At 58.2% G+C, this 20829-nt stretch overlaps 1 protein-coding gene across 2 annotated transcripts in view; it reads right to left on the minus strand.

Moving 5' to 3' along the window:
* Positions 1 to 207: 207 nt before the first annotated feature.
* HSF1 (heat shock transcription factor 1) overlaps positions 208 to 20829 on the minus strand; it is a 28137-nt gene continuing 7515 nt past the window's right edge. Inside the window, exons 3-14 of one of the 2 annotated variants that reach the window (XM_081323332.1) lie at positions 19454 to 19590; positions 19026 to 19150; positions 8882 to 8957; positions 8580 to 8641; positions 8362 to 8458; positions 7220 to 7350; positions 5757 to 5948; positions 3000 to 3086; positions 1930 to 2035; positions 1767 to 1832; positions 1279 to 1348; positions 208 to 933 (exon numbers count right to left, since the gene is read on the minus strand). In XM_081323332.1, coding sequence (XP_081179458.1) covers positions 728 to 933; positions 1279 to 1348; positions 1767 to 1832; positions 1930 to 2035; positions 3000 to 3086; positions 5757 to 5948; positions 7220 to 7350; positions 8362 to 8458; positions 8580 to 8641; positions 8882 to 8957; positions 19026 to 19150; positions 19454 to 19590 — 1355 coding nt within the window. In that variant the 3' untranslated portion in view covers positions 208 to 727. The remainder of the gene's footprint in view (positions 934 to 1278; positions 1349 to 1766; positions 1833 to 1929; positions 2036 to 2999; positions 3087 to 5756; positions 5949 to 7219; positions 7351 to 8361; positions 8459 to 8579; positions 8642 to 8881; positions 8958 to 19025; positions 19151 to 19453; positions 19591 to 20829) is intronic. The other variant, XM_081323333.1, reaches the window with a different exon arrangement.

Below are 20829 nucleotides of genomic sequence, written 5' to 3' on the forward strand. Positions count from 1 at the left end.
ATGCAGACTCAACCAAGGCCACCGGGGGGGGGGGGGGGAAGGTTATTCCCGAGGAGGCTGCTGGACCGGGACCAGGCTGGCCACTGCCGGCCCCCCCTCCTGGGCCGGCCTTCTCAGACGTTCCCCCAAAGAACCGGCTGCTTCCAAACCCCAAGTGCAGCAGAAGGGCGGCGTCCGAGGCAACAAAGCTGATACCGGGACGGGCCGTTCCGTAGAGATATAGATATATTTGAGCACGTATATATAGATATTTATATTGTGAGAGAAGAGAGAGGAAGGGGCAGGTAGCGTCTTCTCTTATGTAAAAATTCAAAATACAATTTTTCTAGTAACAATCAAAATGTAAATGTACAAACCCTTCACTGCTAAGCCAAGGGAAATAAAATAAACCCCCGTTGGGGAACCGTCTCGCGGGGGTCCCCGGGAGGCTGCAGCCGGACCCTGGAGCTCCCCCCTGCCCTTCGGCCGATGCTCGGAGGAGCCGCAGAGTCTCTCGGACAGGCAAGGAGGCTGACCGTCACGCAGGCGAGGCCTGGGGGCCAACGTCCTGTGGCCCCACGGCCCCCCCACGCCCCTCCGAGCCCAGGGCTGCTTCCCGAGAGCCGGGCCCACAGCACCGCCGTGGGAAGCGGGCACACAGCGGCCCTCTCGTCTGTCCCGAAGGAGCTGGCCCCGGCCGGGCAGGGCAGAGGGAGGCTGCGGCAGGCCTTCCCCGCTGAGCTCGGCCTTAGGAGACCGCTGGGTCCTGGGGATTGGCGTGCTCCGTCCCAGAGAGCAGGGAGAGGCCGGGTTCCTCCAGGCCGTCCTCTCCCTCGGGGAAGCCGGCTCCTTCCCCCAGCTCGAAGAAAATGGGCACGTCCGCACTGCCCACGTCCACCGTGTTGGAGTCCACCAGGAAGAGAGGCTGGGCTGTGTAATGCACCAACTGCTTGCCTGGCAAGGCGGAGAAAGGGGGGGGGAGACACAGATCAGAGGGGGGGAAGGCAGCCTCCGATGGCCTCAGGAGCCCTCACAGCAGGGGAACGTCTCTGCCCGTGGACCCCAACGGAGCCACGCTGGCTGGGGAATTCTGGGAGTTGAAGTCCACGGGTGGTAAAGGGGCAGGAAAGGCTGCCCAGCCCTGCCTCAGAGGGTCCTCCACGGGGTCAGGGGTGACAGGGGCATGCAGACCTTTCAGCCTGCCTGCCTGGGGCCGCCTGGGGTCTTCCCACCCCCTGCCCCAGCTGGCCCCTCCATGCCGGGCTGCGCACACACCAGCATTCAGAGCCCGGTGCCCACCTGTGTCTGCCGTGGCGTCTTCCCCCTCGGCTGGCTTCTGCGGCTCCTGCGAGGAGAGGAGCTCCTGGATCTGCAAAAGGCCGCCACAGGGATGAGAAGCCAGTGTGTGTGTGTGGGGGGAGCCCAAGGGCACACCCCTCCCTCACAGATTCCCCCCAGCAAGAGACCACCTCCCCGCCCTGATCCGGGGGAAACACAGCCCCCTTCCCCCACATCCTTTCCTTCCACCGTGGTTCTTGCCTCCCTCCCGCTTAGAGGAGGGCTGCCACTTCCTGGCGGGGGGGGGGGGCGATGAGTGTGTCCCCAGGGACCCCCAGGGAGAGGGAAGCCTCTGGCGACTGGCCTATGAGCCCAAAGCCGCTCACGTCTATCCAGAGGTCAGCCTTCTCCGAAGAGAAGGAAGCCCCCCCCCCGTGAGCGAGGGAGGACTGAGGGGACAGCTCAGCCTCAGGGGGGGGCGAAGGGGGTCTCTGCAAAGGCAGACTCACGCTGGCCAAGCTGCTGTCCAGATCCGGCAGGTTCATGTCCGTCACCCCCACGGAAGGGCTGAAGAGCTGCGGGGGGAGGGGGAGAGGAAGGGGAGGGTTAGGGAGGAGGGTCCCCTCGCCCAGAAGCCCACCCCCTGCCCAAGGCTCCGAGGGGAGGCCTTACGTCCAGCAAGGCGCTGGTGTCCACGCTGAAGCTGTGGCTGCTCAGCATGTTCTGGAGGTGGTCCAGGCTGGAATCGATGGTCTCCAGGTGCTCGCTCAGCTCGTTCCTGGGGAGGCCAAAGGGCACCGCGTGAGGCGGGGAGGGGCAGGGGCGAGGGCAGAGCATGCCACAGCCTCTCTGGGCACTCCTGCCAACGCCACCTGCCTGTCATTCCCCCTCCGGGATCTATTGGGGGCGTGTGGAGGATGAAAGCACCAAGAAGGGCCCTGCCTGGGCTCACCCCCGCTCCAAAGGGACCCCTCCCCGCCTGCCACCAGCTGCCCCTGTGTTATTTGTGCCTGTGCCAGCCAAGGGCGCGTTTCACGAGGGCTGCCTGGGGGTCCCTGGTCCCACGTGCAAGAGGGCACTCAGCAGAACCACCCTGCAGTGGCAGCCCCTCCCAAGAACCAGCAGAGACCCAGGGAGGTAATTGGGGGGGTGTCTGGGAGGAGGGGTCAACAGACTATGCCCGGGGCCGGGGGGGGGGGAAGAAAAGAGCCAGGCCAGGCCCCCTAGGGTGTGAAGAGGCCAGCTGGACCCATAACAGCTGCTTGAGCCGCCCAGAGCCCCCTTCTCAGCTAGTCAGCGAGACCACCAAGCAGGGTGGGCCTGGACACTCCCTGCCATCCGTCTCCCCGACAGCCAGCGGGAACAGCCCCCTCCGGAGAGCCATCAGGAGAGCTCCAGGCTTGGAAGACGTAAGCCCCCCGGCCTTGGGTTCAAGTCCGCCCACGCCAGCCAGTTTGCAACTCCCCAAGCCCCAGGAAAGGCTGCCCTGCGGCCGGCCCAACTCTGCTCCCAGCAGCAGCGGTCCTGCAGGTGGGGGTGGGGGGAGGCTGGGCAGATGCCCTGGCTGCAAATTCAGGGGCTGCTCTGTCCTTAGTGGGGCGAACAAGGCTGAGTCTCTGGTGCTGGGGGGGCTCCTAAGGCTCTCAGAGCTGAAGCAGCCCCCCCTCCGCTCCGCTTCCCCCTCCCGGCTCCCTCCCCACGTCTGCCGAGGGGGCAGCCGTGGGTGCCTGAGGAATGCTAACCCTTGCTGCGGTCTGCAGTGCAGGGAGGAAGAGGAAGGGCTGGGGAAAAGGCAGGTGACCTCGGACATCTGCGCAGCGCGACCCACACTGAAAGATACAAGAAGAAGCGTCGATGGAGAAGGCCCACAGGCCTGTCGCCCGGGGGAGGGGAGGGGGGGCACTTGACCGGCCAGAGAAGGGCTTCTCGAGGGGCAGCGAGAAGGCGGCCCTGGCAGGGCGCGGGGGGGGGGGCGGAGCAGAGACCGTAGGCCAGAACAGAGAGCCCACCCCCCGAGATCAAGGGCAGGGCGCCTCGCAGTTTGTCCCAGGCGGGGCTTCCTTGCCAGCTCCGAGCCCCCCGTTGCTCAGAGGGGAGAATGCGATGGGCAGGACCCGAAGCGCCCTCAAAGGTGCCCAGCTCTGCCCCTTGCAGGGCCTGAGCGATGGTCTCCCCCACAGGCGAGGCCCAGCCCCCTTCCTGCCAGGGAAGAACGGAGGCCGCCCCAGACTGACTCTGCTGTGTGTGTGTGTGTGTGTGTGTGTGTGTGTGTGTGTGTGTGTGTGTGTGTGTGTCTGGGGGTCAGGGGGCTGCCTCTACTTCCTGGCCCTTCAGGGGGCTTTATTTTATTTATTTATTTATTTATTTATTTATTTAATGGGACTTATATGCTGCCCTATCTCCCGAAGGACTCAGGGCGGCTAACAAAAATAAAATACAATAATACAAAAGTTAAAAAGAAATTAGATTAATAGCCCCAGTAGAATAAATTAAAATTAAAATTAAAATTAAGTTAAAAATTAAAAACATAATTAAAATCCTTGTCAGTCTAGGCCAGCCTGATGGAAAAGAAGTGTTTTGAGGCCGTGGCGAAAGGACCGGAGATCCGGGGCCATCCGAAGCTCAAGGGGGAGTTGGTTCCATAGGGCTGGCGCTCCCACAGAGCTTTGAACCGCACAGCCCAGAGAGGGCGCATAAGTGACCCCCTCTGTGCCAAAGGCAGCCCCATCCATCTTGCCCAGGCCGGGAGGCCAGGCAACACTGGGGCTCTCGGCACGTCTGCCCCCCCACCCTAACCCCCCCTCCCCCCCAGTGCAGAAGGGCCTCTGGGGCAGAGAAGAGAATCCCAGTCCTTCCTGGCCTTCTGTGTCTGCCCCATAAGGCCCCACTAGGTCAGGGCTCTCCAAACTTGGCAACGTCCAGACTTGTGGACTTCAATTCCCAGAATTCCTCAGCCAGCATAGCAGGCGCTACAGGCCCTGGGACGGGACCACATGGTCGAGGAAGGAAGCATAGCTGGCTGGGGATTTCTGGGAGTTGAAGTCCACAAGTCTGCCAAGGCTGGGCACCCTGTGTCCCCTTAGCCAAATCACCCTGTCCCAGGGCCAGCCAGCCTGAGGGGGCTTCGAGGCTGGTCAGCGGCCGAGAGGGGGGCAGCCCACCCTCCTGGAGGTAGTCAGGCCAGGGGCTCTGCTCCCCCAGGGCCCTGTGGAGCTGAAGCCCTTTGGGGCCTGTCCCCCTAGACAGCGTCGACCCCCAGTTCCCTCCAGGAAGACTGTCTCAAGCTGCAGCCCCAGACGGGCAGAGCAGCCGAGCGGCCTGGGGAGGAGCGAGTGGTGGTGCCCGGCTGGCCCGACTGCCAAGCGAGGCCCAGGAGCCCCCGGGGGTCTGAGGGACGGTCTGCCTCTGGCTACGTGGCAGGGAGGGAAGCTGCCCCAGCACCAGGGGAAGCTCTGCCCCTCAGGAAAGGGCCAGGCCACTCCTGGTATGGGGAGTCCTCACCTTACGACCGCAGCGGAGCCCAACATTTCTGTGGTTAAACGAGACGTTTGTTAAGTGGGTTTTGCCCCATTTTATGACTGTTCTTGCCCCAGTTGTTCAGCGAATCACTACAGCTGATAATTTAGTAACCCAGCTGTTAAGAGAATCCAGCTCCCCCACTGACCCGGGAGATTGCAACCGTCGTAAAGATGAGTCGGCTGCCAAGCGTCTGAATCTTGATCACCTGACCCTGGGGGAGCTGGAAAGGTTGTGCGTGTGAAAAATGGCCACGGGTCACTTTTTACAGTGCCGTCCTAACTCTGAAAGGTCACTAAACAAGCTGTGGTGAGCCGAGGGCTCCCTGTGCAGACCAGCTGATGGAGGGACGGCCGTCTCCAGGGCAGAAGCGGCCACTGAGGACAGGGCGGGGCGGAGCGTGGCCACACCTGGACCACCTGAGGCTGCTGCTTTGCTCCAGCCTTTGTCTGCCAGCCCCACGTCTGGCTGAACCAGCGGAGGCCACCTGGGCAGCTCAGCCCCTGTTGGGCTGCAGCCTGGCAGGCAAGATCTGGGTCTCTGCGGCCCTGGGAGGGCCTGCTGCGCCCAAGGCCGGAGTGCTTTCCAGCCCTGGGATACTGCCCATCGGTCCGTGGGGCAGAGGGCAGCCTTAGCGTAAGGGGCTGTGTCTGCCCCTGGCGGGAGGGCCACTGAGCGGGGGCAGAGGGCACAGAAAGGGCCCCGAAGGACAAACGCAGCCCCTTCCGCTAAGGCCGAGAAAGGAGCGCGAGAAAGTCTCTCAGACGAGCCCCTCCCTCGTTCGCCAGAAGAAGGAGGCGGGGGGGGGAGCACCTTCAGACCCCAGCAAACTCCAGTCCCCGAAGCTGTTGGCCCCTCGCAGACCTGGCTGGCTGGGGCATGCTGGGAGTCGTAGGTTGCCAAGGCCGGAGAGCCCTGGGCGGGGTGGTGGGCAAGAGAGGGGATGGGACCCCCTCTCCCCGGGCCTGATGCCCCACGCTCACTTGTCAAGGCAGGCCACGCTGAGGCACTTTTCCTGGGCGGGAGGGGCCGCGGCCGACGTGCTGGTGGGCTGCTCCTCCCGGAAGATGGAGTCGATGAACGTGGAGGGAGAGAGCGGGGGGCCGACGTCCTCTGCGGAGGGGCTGCACGAGGGGCTGGGGGGCTCTTCTTTGATGCGGACCAAGGGGCTGCTCCTGAGGAAAAAGGAGGGGAGGAGGGGCAATGAAGGCGAGAAAGGCCAGGGGCTTTGGGGGCGAGGCTTCTGGCTGCAGGCAAGAATGGGGAGGGTCCCACCAGCACCACAGAGCTGCCCCACCCCCAACTCCTCTCCTCTTCTTAAGAGCTGGCAAAGGTGTTGGCCCCTGGGGGGGTCTGAAGGGGGAGGGCAAACCCTGGGGGCAGATAACAGGATAACACAAATGGCTGTCCAGTCTCTTCTTGAAAACCTTCCAGTGTTGGAGCATTCACCACTTCTGGAGGCAGGTGGTTCCACTCGTTAACTGTCCTCCCTGTTAGGAAGTTTCTCCTTAGTTCCAGGTTGCTTCTCTCCTTGACTAGTTTACATCTGTCGTTCCTGGTCCTGCCTTCGGGTGCTTTGGAGAAGAGCTTGACTCCCTCTTCTTTGGGGCAGCCCCTGAGATCCTGGAAGACTGCTATCCTGTGGCCCCTGGTCCTTCTCTTCATTAAACTAGACAGACCCATTCCCTGCAGTTGTTCTTCGTTACTTCCATCCCCCTAATCATCTTTGTTGCTCTTCTTTGCACTCTTTCCAGAGCCCCAACATCTTTTTATACCGTGGCGACCATGGAGATGGGGAGCATGTCCAGTGTTCGCAGTCCGGAGGTTCCGGAGACGGAAAAAGAGAGCAGAACTGACCCATTTTGGCAAGCAGCTGCCTCCCCCTTTAAAAGCAGGAGCTCCTCTGGCCACGACGTCCGTGCTGGGGCTCCATCCTCTGGCAGGGCGAGGGGTGGGGGAGAGGAAGCAATGGGGGGCTGGGGTCCTGAGGACCCAGCGAACATGGGCAGGGGGCCAAGCAAGCCGTTGCCCTGTCAAGGGCCCGAGAGTGCAGAGAGCAGGATTCCTGGCCCCAGAGTCCTCTTGAGGCTGAGCAGCATGGGTGCAGGGCTCCTGGAAACTAGCATCAGAGCCACCGGTGAGTGACGGGAGCAGAGCTCACCCATCCAGCTGAGATCCCTGTCGCCAACGGGATCAGGAAGAGAAAGCCACCAAGCGACCGTGAACCGGCAATCGAGCCGCGCCAAACTTTTGAACCAGTTTCCCTTTTCTTGCTGGGAAGCGGAGAATTGCTCAGCTCACCCCTTTGGGTGCAGATGCAAACCTGAGCAGCGGCAGGCCGAAACTCCAGACACCTCCCCCCCCAGGAGTGACGGCGCCCCCCCCCGGAACCTCCTGGGGAAAGGAGGGGGCAGCCTGGCCCTCCCCGCCCAGAGAAGCCGCCTACCTCTCCTCCTCAAAGCTGCCGCTGCTGGGGCAGGGGGACGGGCTGGACTGGGCCAGTTCGGTCACATCGGAGATGATGGGGCCGGAGTCAGGAGAGTAGAGCTTGGGGCCGCCGTACGCTGGGGAGGACGCCTGCAATGAGAAGGGGGGGAGATGGGTCTTTCCCCCTGCCAGCCGTGGGCCAAGAGGCAGCCCGCCCCTCCCTCCCCAAGAGGTGAGTGAAGCACGGGGCCCCATTCACAGGGGTCTTTTCAGGAGGGGCCCCTTCCTTCCCCCCACTCCTCCCTCCAGCAGGAACCCTGAGAAACTGCCTCCCTCCCCCCCTGCCCCCCCCGGGAAACCCCTTGGCAATTCAGCCCGGCCAGAAGGGAGAAGGTGGGCTGGCAGGGAGGCCAGGAGGGGCCTTGGGGGAAGAGAGGCGGAAAGGCCGGGCTGGATTAAGGGGCCACAACTCCTGGGCTGGCACAACCTGGGAAGAGAGCTGCATCTACGGGGGCAAAAGACAGCAGGATCCCGGCACGATTGAGTTCGTTAAAAGGCAGAAGCAGCCTTGGTGAGCTGCAGCTCAGGAAAGCTCAGGCCGGGACCTAGGATGCTTTTAATGACATTCGTTTGTTGGGAAAGCTACACTCAGATTTCCCCCCCCCCCGACCTAAGGCCGTGTGGGGCCCCCTGTCCGAGGATGTAGGTCCCAGGGCCGGCCGGAGTCCGGAGGGCTGCAGCGGCCTGTCAGAGGCAGCCAAGCAGAGCCGGGCCTGCTTAGCACTGGGGGGGGGGGAAGACCACCGGGGGACTCCAGGAAGCATCAATTAGCACCAGGTAAGAAAACTCCCACCGGAGGACACAACCTTTGCAGCTGCCCAGACACCAGATGTGGCCAGAGCCGTGCCGCAAGGCTGGGAATCATCAGCTGTGCAGCCCCTTGTGTGTGTGTGTGTGGGGGAAGGTGGGCAGGGTCAGAGGAGGAGGCACGGCAGGCAGGCTGGTTGCGTGTGGGAGTGGGAGCCGGAAGGGAAGTTAGGGGAGAGACACCCTCTTGCAGAGTCTGCCCAGGGACACCTGGAGGAGGTGTGTGTGTGTGTGTGTGAAAACACAACAAGGGAAGGCAACCACCCAGCCTAAGCAACACCCCTCCCTGCTCACCGAGTAGGGGGACGGGCTGTGGAGGTGCTCCAAGGAGTACTGCCGGCCGTACTTGGGCATGCTGTGGGGTGAACCGCCGTCGTTCAGCATCAGGGGGCTGCAAGGGAGAGCCAGGGGGCGGTGAGGCCACCCTGCAGCCGGGCCCCCGGCCCACCCTGCCAGACCCAGAGCTTCCCCCCGGCTGCCAATCAACCGTGCACCCCTGGGGGCTCACTTACATCTTCCTCTTCACCCCGAGGATACGGTTGGACTGCACCAAGGAAATCAGGAACTGGATGAGCTGCAGAGAAGGAAGGAGGCCGGTGAGGCTGCTGCCCGCTACGCATCGGGGGGGGGGGCAGGAGCTGGGAGGACCGAGGCAGCCCAGGGAGAGAAGGCAGAGGGGCTGCTGGATCTCTGGACTCAGGGATGGAGGATCTGGCCTTAATCTGCTGTGATCTCCCTCCGCTCTTTGGGCAGACTGTGGATTCACAGCAGGGCCCTCCTTGCTCTTGAGCTGGGCGGGGGGGGGCAAACTCACCTTACTGACGACCTTCTGCTGCTGCGTGTGCTTCTGGCGCAAACTGGCCACCTCTCGCCACAGGGCCTCGTTCTCGCTGCAAGGAGAGGGGCGACCGGGCCGTTACAAGAGTCGGCCTTGTTAGCTGTCCCTGAAGACGGAGGCTGCAAAGGGCCTCCTGCAGACGGGCATCCCTTCCAAGCAGAGGGCAGCCCATGGGGGCGCCAGAGATGAGGGGGGGGGAGAGCTGGCACGCACCCTGCAGGTACCCGACTGAAGGGAGCCGGCAAAGCTTTAGTCTGGGTCTGGGTCTCTCCTAGAAAACCCCCACCCCCAAGGGAGACCACCGGCGGTCTGTCAGAGCTGCCCCGCTCGGATCCCTGGGAAAGAAAGACCCTCGGCTCCAACTGGTTGAAGTGACGGGTTCTTTTACTAAGGACTGTTGGTTGCAGTGAAGGCAGGCTAGAACTAAAGTTACCACTCAAAAGGCTACAAACTTTTCCCCTCCTCCTGTCCTCCCCCCGACCACTTTGTCTTCGGCCAATGGAGCGCCGCAGAGGTGTTTTCAGAACCAGTGGATCGTTTGGGGCACTCCCCATCCCATGCCCAGGCTTCGTGGCCTTGAAGACTGGCACAGGCTGCTTCCGTGCATCTCTCTGGTCCCCATCAAGATGGCAGCCCGCCCTCCCCATTTCCCATCTCTGCCCCACACATGCTCATTGCCCACTTGCTCTTCCTCCCCTCCCCCCTAACCATTGATGGCAGGCTGCTAGCCAGCTGCCACGCCGAAGATGGCAGAGCTGGCACAGTCCTTGTTTAGTGACAACTGGGACCTGCAACTTGGTCATTAGGCAAAGTGGGTCATTAAGTGAAACCATGGCTGTGCTTGTGATCTTATTTCAGTTTTCCGTTGCTTTACAGACCTGCAAAGGTGATAAACATGAGGACTGGTTGCAAAATTACTTTTCCTTCACCCTCATAATTACAGAGAGTCACTAAATGAGGGCGACCTAAAATGCTACGCAGCCACAGGGTGCTTTGCTTTCAGAGAGAGAAGCGGAAGAATTGTGCCCCCCCCAATCTGTTTTGTCTGCCAATGCAGACTTGAGGGCAGCAATAGTTTGGTCTCTGTCTCCAGGATCTCAGAATGACAAGAGCTGGAAGGGACCTTGGAGGTCTTCTAGTCCAACCCCACTATGCCATCTGGAGGTCTTCGAGTCCAATCCTACGCTATTTCAGACAAGTGGTTATCCAATCGCTTAAGAGCCTCTAGTCACGGTGGACCCATCCCACCCTGCAGTGCATTTTTAGCATCTACAAATGTCACTTATTACTTTTTTATTATTTTATTTAAAAAAATAAGTAAACACAGCCAAAGCTCTCTTTAGCAGTTTAGAATAAAATGTACTTGTGCCCGGCACTTGGGATGTGTGAAGGCTCCGTTACTTGGCTCTACTATTAGTTGATCATCACGGTTGCTGTCACATTTCACATTTATTGTTTTGATATTTTTAAATTGTTTTATGGTTTTAGAATTGTAAGCTGAGCCACTTTGTTGAGCCGGGCAGCTATAGAAATGGAATAAATAAATAAAATATTTTGAATGCTTGCCAGGCAGAAGGAACAAATTGCTCTAGCGGCGTATCTTGGGTTAAGTAAAAACGGTCGTCAAGAACCGGAGCGTAAGAGAAACCTTCGCTACTCTTCCCGAATTAGGTTCGCTCCTAGATTGCCGGGACACACGGCAGCTTTGTGTTGACTTGCAAGGCGGCCTCCGGATCAGAGCTCCCCGTGCGAGAAGGCTGGAGCTAAGGCTGGGCTCTGGCTACACGCCCGGCATGCTGCCCCACAGGTAGCGAAACCGACACCCCACCCCACCCTGGAAAAAACCCCTCCTTACACGATATACCTCATCCTCAGTCTATGCAATATGAATAGAGGGAAAAAATGGAACAAAAAGAGGAATGAAAAGTTAATATTAAAACAACAGAGAAAATACAGAATGGTTTCAAAGAATATCATGTTCTAAAACAAAACTGAACAAAATTCAAAGTGATGAAGTGAGCCGGAATGGGATGGAAGTGAGAAAATGGGGGAAGGAGGAGCGTCTACTGAAAAGAGGAAATCAAAATTACAAATCTATAAATTCTGACTGAAAGGGTAGTAAGGATAACAACTAATAAACTTGACAGTGGCTGCTGTTGTGATACGCTGGCCCCACCAATATTGCTCTTTGGTTGATGAATGCACAGCCGCCATCACGACTGTCTTCTTGATGGCTTTTGTTGATCCTGGTGGCTGACTGAGCTTATATGCATGCGTTTGTCTATCTATAGATGTGCGTGTGTGTGTGCGTGTGTGTGTACATGTGTTTTGTTTAATATGGTTTTTAACTGCTGCTAGGCAGTTTTGAATTGGAGATGAGTGGCAAACTAAATTAAGCTAATAAATAAACAACTGCTGTGCTCTCAGCAACTCCCACTGTCCCTCCCGAGAATGTTTCAGACAAGCTACGCCCCCCTCCCTCGCATTTGGCCTGACCCTGACCCTCAACTGAAAATTTAGAGACACCCCCCCCCTTCCTTATCCTTCCAGGGGGAGATAAGTCATTCTGGCTCAATCCAATAGGTTCAGGTTTGCATTTATTTTTAAAGAAACGGCGCACCCTGCGGTCAGTCACTCAAGGTGCTGCAGTGGCTAAAACAGAAAACTTCTGCATGGTGAAATTAAGGATTATTATTATTATTATTATTTTGGATACTCAGAATTCTCAGGAGAACGACAAGAGAATCTAAGAAGGAGCTTTCTCCAACTTGCCCATTAGCGAAGGTGGGGGAGAGAAGGGCTCCGGTGGAAAGTGATGCAGGTAAACAGCCACCCTGGGAGGCCCTGCTGGGCCCCCTCCTCCCTCCCAAATGAAAAGATCAAACAGCACAGAGAGACAGGTGGGGGGGGGACCGCTTCAGGGCACCTGCGGGAGGAGGCCACTGATCAAAAGCACGGAGGGAGCCAGCCAGCAGCTTAATCAGGAGGCTGCTGGCAGATTGGCAGGGGAGGGGGGGGAACAATAAGGTGGGCTGTGCTGAGAGAGGCCAGGCTGAGTGACACCTGCCTGCAGTGGCCCAGCCAGGTGGATGCACCTGTGCCTTTGGCCCTGTCCCTTCCGCGGCCTTCCCCAAGCCTGCCCTCTTCCCCAGGCATCTCCCCCTGAAGAGGCCTAGCCTGGCTTTGCAGAGCTCTGGGCCTCCCGCCCTGACCGGGCCTCCCTCTCTCTGCTGGGCCAGCCAGCCGGGCGATGGGCCCAGCCGCCTTCTCCTCCCCAGTCAAGGTGGGCAGGAGGGAACGGAGGAAGACAGAAACAGCTTACAGCTCTCCAGGAAAAAAAACATCTGGATTTGATTCGTTAAAGATTTTCTTTTCGTTTAAAAAGCGTACAGAGTGCTCTTTAGCAGAACTTTTAGAATAGTTCCCCCAAACCTATTAAGAAAGGCAACTGTCTTCCTTATGCCTGATGTTAAAAGAAGAAGAAAAACGGAAGGAGGCCCCCTGCAACCTGAGCATCTCCAAGAGGCTCCTTCCCTGGGAAGCTGCCCTGACCTTGGACGACCCCAGAAAACCCGCCAAGCCCCCCCTGTGAGGCAGGGAGGGGAGCAGGTCTGCCTTATGGGGAAGTGGGCACCAAAAGGTGAGATGGGCACCCGTGCCCAGCCCTGGCCGTGCTTGAGCCCTTCTGCAGCTCTGTTCAGATCGGTCCTAAATTTTATCGGACCCCGGCCCGCCTCTCTTTGGGGGATTTGAGGCACTTCCCGGAGACAGACTTCAGACTCCACTTTCAATGGCTTCCTGTAGCTCTAACCATTCCCAACCCCAGCCAGCCACGGAGTCAGGAAACAGCCCCAGCCAAGGGAGGTCGGGCGCCTCCATGCTCAAGCGAGGCACGTTGTAGTTGAAGCCTATTCTCTTCCTCCTAAACCCGCAACATGCCACGCATCCCCTTCCTCGCGTTTTCCAGGAGCTGATCGAAAGCAAACGCCAGCCTGCCAGGTAGGTCAGTGCCCAAATGACACCACTGCCGCACTTCCCCAAATGTACCATCCTCTCCTGCCCTGTCGAACCGCAGCCTGAGTGGGCTGCACTCATTCCTTTCGCCTCTTTGCTCTTCCTTTCCGTGTCCAATTTTTTGCTCTAAACTTCATTTCAGACACTGCCAAAAATACTATTTCTCACACTTGGAAGCTTCACTACTTCTTTCACAGTAAATGGAGCCCCCATCCTTTCCTACAAATTCCTTTTCTCTCCGGCAAACAGGAGCCAGACTGACCAAGCTAACTTCCGGTAGGGTAGGAGGGAAGCCGTCCTCCAAACGCAGCTCGGGGGACCAAACGAGAGGAGGTGAATGAAAGCAGAGCCCTGGGAATGAATTCCGTGGTCCTGCCCAGAGACCCCTCTGGGCCTCCCCCTTTCCGCCAGGTCGGACCCACCGTGTGAAACCTTGCACTGCCTCCAGGCACCAGAAAGGGCACACTCTCTCTTCAAGAGGCGGGTCTTCCACCTTGCGCTCTGCTGAAAACACACACACACACACACACACACACACACACAGAGAGAGAGAGGTGGGGGAAACCTGCTGGTCCAGGTTCCCAAGCCCACGACGACAACGAGGCTTCTTTCTCCTCCCAAGCGGGGCTGCTGCCCTTTTAGCCAAGACGGGATTTAGGATTTACGGGCCAAGGGCGCTGCTGCCCTCCCCACGGCTGCCCCCAGCTGAGGAAGCGCTGCCCGTGCCCAGGGGGCCACGCTGTCCACCCCGGCCTCCTCACCCGCAGCCCAGAGCTGGGGGAAGGAGGCCGGTCTCCAGCAAGCCAGCCCAGCTTCAGCCCAGCGGGCCACGTTTTGTGGCCAAGGGGCCGACCGAAGCCTTTAGAGGGAGAGATCAGATTCAAAACCGCAGAGGAAGGAACAGCCTCTGGCTCACGGATTCCGTCCCGAGGAGGCCGTCGGGGATCCAAGACAAACGGAAAGGCAGGAAGGGGAAAGAGAGGCCCGAGGAAACGGGAGCTCTTTGGAGGCCAAGAGGGAGAGCTTCCTAAGCGGAGAACGACGCCAACTCTCACAGCGCTGCTCCAAACGGGGAAAGGCAGCCCTTCCCCGCCCAGCGCGAGAGAGAGAGGCCTGGGCAGGACTTGGCAACCTCAAGCGGAGCCCTCAGCTACTTGCGAGCCGAGTCTACGAAGCACCGAGCGGCCCACGAGGCACCACCGCACCACCGCCTGCTTCCTCGGTAGAGTCTCTTTGAGGGGGAAAAAGCTTCGATGGCCGTCGGGACGGCTTAGGATCGCGTCTTCCTGGGCTGCAGATGGCCGGCTGCTCCCTCGGCTTCAGTGGAAATCTTTCTTCCCCTCACCCTGAAGCTTCGGTCGAACCATTTCGTCAGCAACTGAAAAGCCCGCAAAGTCTCTCGCCTCTTTCCCGCTTCAGCCTGGCCGCCTCTTCTGCTGCCCCAGAGCCTCTTGGGGAAGGGAACCACCCGTAAAGCCACTCAATGTTGCCCCCAAATGTGGCCACTTCGAGACTTGTGGGTCTCAACCTGGCTGGCTGGGGACTTCTGGGAGTTGGAAGTCCACCAGTCTCAAAGCCGCCGGTTTTGGAGACTTCCGCAAAAGGGCAACGTTGCTGCTTTTGCACCTTGTTCTGGAGCAACGAGGCAGGCGGCAGGAATAAGCGCGCCCAACTGAGTGGGTGAGCAGGCCCCCGACCCCCCTGGCTGGAGACAGGAGGAGCCGCCTGCCAGACCCAACTTGCTCGGGCAGGGAAAGGCACTCTCCGCACCACCACCAGAGCGAACGGAGAGGCATCACAGGAGCTCCAGTCCCAGAGATCCGAGTTAGAGAAAACCTGGCTGAGCAACGGGTGTCTGTGTGTGTGTGTGTGTGTGTGTGCAGGACGGATGGCCCCGGAAGAAGTCAGCATCTCCCGAGGAGGGGGAGGAGGGGGAGGGGAGGAAGGAAAGGGCCACAAAGGCTCCCAGGGACGCTGAGCCCCTGGCAGCCTCCTGAGAGCCCTGCAGGGGAGCTGGGCGGGATGGAGGCAGCCCCGAGTCTGGGCCAAATCTGCTTCTGCCTCTGCAGCTTCTGCCTTGCGTCGGATGCCGGGCCAGGAGCTGAGCTGTGCCTCCAACCCAGGCAGCCCTTGACACACATAGGAGCCCTATGTTGCGACAGACGTAAAACGCATCAGTCGTGTGACCCACCCAATTTTACAGTGTTTTTTACAGCAGCCGTAGAGCAAATCACCCCGGCTGTTAAGGGAATCCATGGTTGTCGAGCGACCACCGCAGTCATTAAGCGAACCAGTCACTCGCTACCGGGTGGTTTTGCCAAAACCCAGAAGTGTTTTGGTCGCCGCAAACAGGCGCAAAAATGCGGCCGTGTTGCTGACAGCCTAAAATGCATCTGCAGGACTAAGGAGGAGGCCCAACTGCCAGATCTCTGAATCCAGGTCGTAAGTCCCCCTTTTTTGGGTTGGTTGTAACTTCGAACGGGTTGCTAAGTCACTGGTCATAATTCGAGGACTATACCCGGATCAGCACGGGGGGGCTCTGAGAGAAGCGGCCGCCAAGAGCCAACACAGCCGTGACGGTTCCGGACTCTAGTGGGCATGCTGTGGGGTGAACCGCTTCTGCAGCCAGGTGCCGGCCACGCACCTTGGTGGGATCTGCAAAGGCAGCTTTGTGCTCTAGGTGACCCATGCTTTCGGCTCTCTTCCGTGCCTGCTGAAGGACCTTGGAATTTACACCTGACCCTTCCAGCAGAACCAGGCAGCTTAGACGGGGCCCCTTCCGAGGAACAGCTGTCTGCAACTGGCGGAGAAACTGCACGAAGACGGAGGGAGCCTTCCTAAGGAAAAGCGCCTCGCCCACCACGTAGATCGACCACCTTTATGCTCCCTGACTGACATTCCAGCACCAGGGAAAATGAGATTTTAAAAAGGAAACTCTGGCTGATTTTGCTTTCTTTTTACCAGCAGAGAGGAAGCACAGTTGGGCGCCGCACGAGAGACCGGATCGCCTCCCTCCCACGGCTCCGAGGACTGGGGCGCTTTGCCCTGTTTTCCCTTTGCTTTCTAAACGCTGGCAAGGGGGGAGGAGGTTTGGGGAAATTTATGATCTCACGGGAAAAGCCAGACCTGGAATCCGGCTCCCAGCTTTTTTCAGCCAGGGGAAACCAGAGGCCGGGCCCAGGGCCGCCTGTCCGCTAAGGTAGCCTCAAGCAAGCCAGCAAAGGGGTTGGCAAAAATCCAACGATTCTTGAAGGTGGCCACAGGAACGGCGGCTCGAGGAACTCGGCGGTGGCCATCCTCAGAAACCAGGAAGGCCCTCCTTGGGAGAAGCCGAAAAGCCTCCCGGGTGAGAGAAGGGCTGCAGGGGGGGAACTGCCAGAGCTGCCAGACGGGAGGCGGAGGCAGACCAACCTGGCCGGAATCTGCAAAGCCACCAGGGCTGCCCTGGCAGGAGCCCCTCCACCTGCAACGCCCTGGCGATCCCGCCAGGCTGGAGCTTCATCCTCTGAGCCCCACGCTGTCCCCCACGAGCCTTAGATCTGTGGCGGAGGGCGACATTAAAGAGGACGGGCAAACTCTGGACAAGAGGGAGCGGCACGGGAGGGCGATTCAGCCACCATGTTCTAGATCAGGAACCTGGCAACTTTACGTGGCTGGCTGAGGAATTCTGGGAGTTGAAGTCCACAAGTCGTAAAGCGGCCAAGTTTGGGGAGCCCGGACGTAGGTGGAACTGCCCTTTGCCTTCTAAACCGGGAGGGTGGGTGTTGCATCCCTCCAAGGCTACCCCCGTCATCCCTCACGATGGGCCAAGCCGACTATTCAGCATGCTCTTTTTGAGCACCAGTACACAAAAGAAATGACGTCAGCCTGGGCTCCGAGCCCCTGACAGGGGAGCAGCCTGCGGTGAGTCTGGGTCACCCTCCAGAGAGGAGAAGCAGAAGCTCCCTCCTGGCATTCCTCAGGACCAGCTGGGCAGGGTTAGCCGAGAAGGCCACTCCTGTGCCTAGAGGGGGAGGCTCAGGGAAGGGGGGGGGACTCTGCTGGCCGGCTGAGATGGGAGGAAGCGTTTGGGAAATGGCTCCTCCCTCCCTCCCTCCCCAACCCCTTCCGAGACCAGCGGAGTCATTCAAGGACCCTCTTTTTGGAACAGAAGATTCCCTTCAGTTGAGCTCGACTTCTGAGGTCTATGACAGCGCTCTTCAAACGTGGCCCTTGGATGACTTGTGGACTTCAACTCCCAGAATTCCTCAGCCAGGCATGCAAGTCATCTAAGGGCCAAGACTGAAGACCCCTGTCTCAGGAAGGCTTGTCACTGGTTTTGCTCTTCAGAGGGAATTGATGGCAAAGGGCAGAAACCTTCTGAGAAAGAACAAATCCTTCCACCTTCAAGAGGGGAGCAGTAGTTATGCTAAGAGAGAGTTAAAGCGCAGTACGAATTTGGTTGATTGTATATTGTGTAAATTTTTATTTAGAATATGATTGTTGTAACTATAATCCTGTATTTAGCTCTGGGAAGTGGGGGGGTTGGGGTGGGAGGGATTTGGGGATATATTGTAAAATATTGTAAAACTCTTTAATAATAAAAAAAAGAGGGGAGCAGAATTGTGGCCGAGGGCAAATTGCATTGAAAGCTTATTTCGTTGTGGTGGAACAGACCTAATGAAGACTACCACGGAGGGGGGGAAAAACCCCTCCAAGAACTCAACTTCCTTCCTGGCTGAGGAAATGAGGAAAAGCGCCGTGGATCTGCCACGAGAGGCAGAGAAATAAGGTGGGTGCTAGGGTGTGGGTGTCAAGGACTGGTAATTCACCAAGACGGAAAGGCAAATACGGAGGTTGTAAGATAATCAGATCACAGCTCTGGCAAGAGAAATGTCTGCAAACATGGTAAATGTTGCAGGGGGAGGAGGAGAAACAAACTTGTGGACCTGGAGAAGGTAGAAAAGGCGTGGAGTTGGGAGGAGGGAGGGCAGTGCTCCACCCCTGAAGGAGACCAAGGCAGCTGGGGAGAGGACCCAGGCCCGGAGAGCGAGGGGCACCCAGCTGTGACTGCTGGGGAGAAGACATGTGCCTAGGAGATCCAATCCGAGTAGCCGATCTGGATTGGGGCCAGGGAGGAGGGCGGAAACGGTCCCTGGGACTTTTGCAAGGCAACTGAGGATGCTGAGTTGGGGGGTGGGGTGGGGGGGTTCACTTATGATTTTAAAGGTGCCAGACTTCAAAGAGTCTGCCCCTCTGAAGGGAAGCAGGGGGAGACCGCATTCCCCTTAGGAAAGGGTGTGTGTATGTGGGGGGGCATTCATTCCCACTGAACTGTGTGGTTATTACTATTCATTATTACTCACGGGTCATGTTCATCTGACTGTAGATCTGCATGGATGTTCAATGCAGGTGTAACACTGGATTCTGAATGCAGGTTCTGAATCCAGGTAACATGATAAAGCCGTGCTGTCTATGGACATCTTGGTTTCTCTCTCTTCTCTCTCCCTTTCTCTCCACAGCATGCTGCTGATAAGGTTTTATAGCAGGTTTAATGAGAATGAATTCTGTAATTCTATACTGGGGTGGGGAGGGGGAGGAGAGGGGGGCAGCGGCTGTGTGTACAAGTTTATGAATCAGGGCCAGCTCCAGAGTTACAGCTGGGTGAGTTTACACAAGTCCTATTTACAATAAAAGTTTGATTCCTGCTCCTTCCGGTACGCCAGAACAGGCCGGGACTCTCACGCTTCTGGGCAGGAGAAAGAGCAACACTCTTGGCCTGGGTCTGTCTCCTTCCAGCCTTGCCACAATTAGTTCATCCCGTTTTGTTCCAGTTAAAAGTTACAAGAATGCAAGTTTTAGGAACGTATGGATTCCCACACCCGAATTCTCCTCAAACGTCATCTTGTGTCACGGAAAGAAGGACGGCAAGAAGACTCGGTCAGAGAGAGAAAACAGAACAACACAAAGCCAGGATGCAGCTAAGAGACTTTTCAGGAGTATTTCAGCTCCTTGGGTGCTGAAGGCTCTGCTGGCACTTGCCAGGAGAGGGCGCTAGAACACAGAGGAAGGGAGACTTCCCCAATCCAGAGCATGTGCGCCCCCCCCCCCCCCCGCATCTACGTACTGCTTCATGGCGATCAGCTTGGAGTCCATGCTCTCTTGCTTGCCCTTCATCAGCTGGACATCGGTCAGCAACTGGCTCATGCTGTCCTGGCGAACCTTGATGTCCTCGTTCTTTATGCCGGACACCTGGAGGGAGGGGGGGAGGGGGGCATCACTCAGCAGGAGGAGGAGGAGAAGAGCTGGCGGGCCTCGGGGGCAAGAAGCCAGGACAGAGTTCAGAAGTACTACAGGGAGTCCTCGGCTTACGACCGTGACTGAGCCCCAAATGAGCCTTAGGGCCTCAGCACCCTCCTCCGGCCATCTGCTTCCCCAGTATCGGTGAAGCAGGCGGTGGTGGCCGGCCCCCTTTCCGTCAGCACCCCAGAAAACGCGGCAGATGGGGAGCCCCCTTCTGGGGAGGCTCCTTTGAAGCTCAGCCGGCAGACTTACGTTGGTGACTTTCCTCTTGATGTTCTCCAGGAGATGCTCCTGGCCGCGGAGGAAGTAGGGGTGCTGGAATTCAGTGTCATCCTTCTCGGGCTTGACCAGCCCACCCTGCTCGATGTGAATCACCTTTCGGAAGCCGTCTGAAACACAAGAGGCAAAGCTTGTTGGCAGCCAGACCAGAGGAGATTGGGGAAGATGACCCGCCGGCCACGTACCGCAGTGGTCTCCAACCTTGCCAAACTGCACAACTTGTGGACTTCGACTCCCAGAATTCCAAGGGCCGAAGCCCACAAGTCGTAAAGCTGCCAAGGCTGGAGACCCCCCCCCCCCCCCGATGCACAGCATGGTGGGATGCTTCTGCTTCCGAGACACGCAGGCAGGCATTAATACGCTGTGCTTTTTATCAGCCAACCTTCCAAAGGTCAAGGAACTAAAAGGAAATCCGCCCGGAGACAGAAGGGGGGGGGGTCTTTCGGAGAAGCATGAAAAGGGTCATCGCGGAAGCCTCCGGTGGGCCCGATTTGAAGCGGGACCTACAGGTGACCCAATTTCCTGTTGCTGCTCGGTGCTGCTCTTAAGTCTGTGGAGATTCTCCGCCATCCGGCTCGTGGCTGTTCCAAAGCTGCTTTTTCCCAAAAGGCAGCTGGACTCTGTCGGTTTCCCCCCCCCCCTTGAAAACGTTTCACTCCTCAGCCAAGAACCGAAGAAGCTTCTGGGATGAGAAGTGAAATGTTTTCAAACAAAAAAAAAGAAGAAGCCTGGATGCCTTTGGGAAAAAGCACCTCTGGGATGGCTCACAGCTGTAGCCTTCCCCTCTGGGATCAGTTCAGCTCCAGAAAGCCCCTCCTCCTTCGAAAAGCGGAGATGAAGAGGACCCCTGCCCTTGAGGGGGGGGAGTCTGTGGGGCCACCTGCACAGGCTTTCAGCCCTTTCTTCTGCCAAGGGCCCGCTGCCCGGCAAAAGCCAACGTCACTCTTTATGCACGCACACGCACGCACACACACGCACACACAGGCCCCGAGGCAGGTGCCCTGACAAAAGCTGCGTGCCGAGCAAGCAGCAAATCTGGGGGCTCGTATCCTAAAAATAGGCAGGCTTTCTCCTTCCCTCAGTAACACGGAAGAATGGGAGAGTGGTTAGAGCGCTGCAATTGCTAGGGGCAATCTGATTACTGCTTCTGTGCTGCGGGCGTTGTCTGGCAGTGAGGCCTATGGGGGGAACCCCACAGACATCCCAGATTCTCACTCTTTTTAATCTTAAATAGAAAAAAATAGTAAGTATTATTTTAGGAACCCAGGACATTTGGGGCCCATTGCCACAAAATGATGCTCGGTCCTGTGACGGAGAAACTGAGGGTAGGGATTTTTTTTAAAAAACGT

This window comes from Vipera berus (assembly GCF_964194415.1).
Source record: "Vipera berus genome assembly, chromosome: 3".
Classification (NCBI taxonomy): Eukaryota; Metazoa; Chordata; class Lepidosauria; order Squamata; family Viperidae; genus Vipera; species Vipera berus.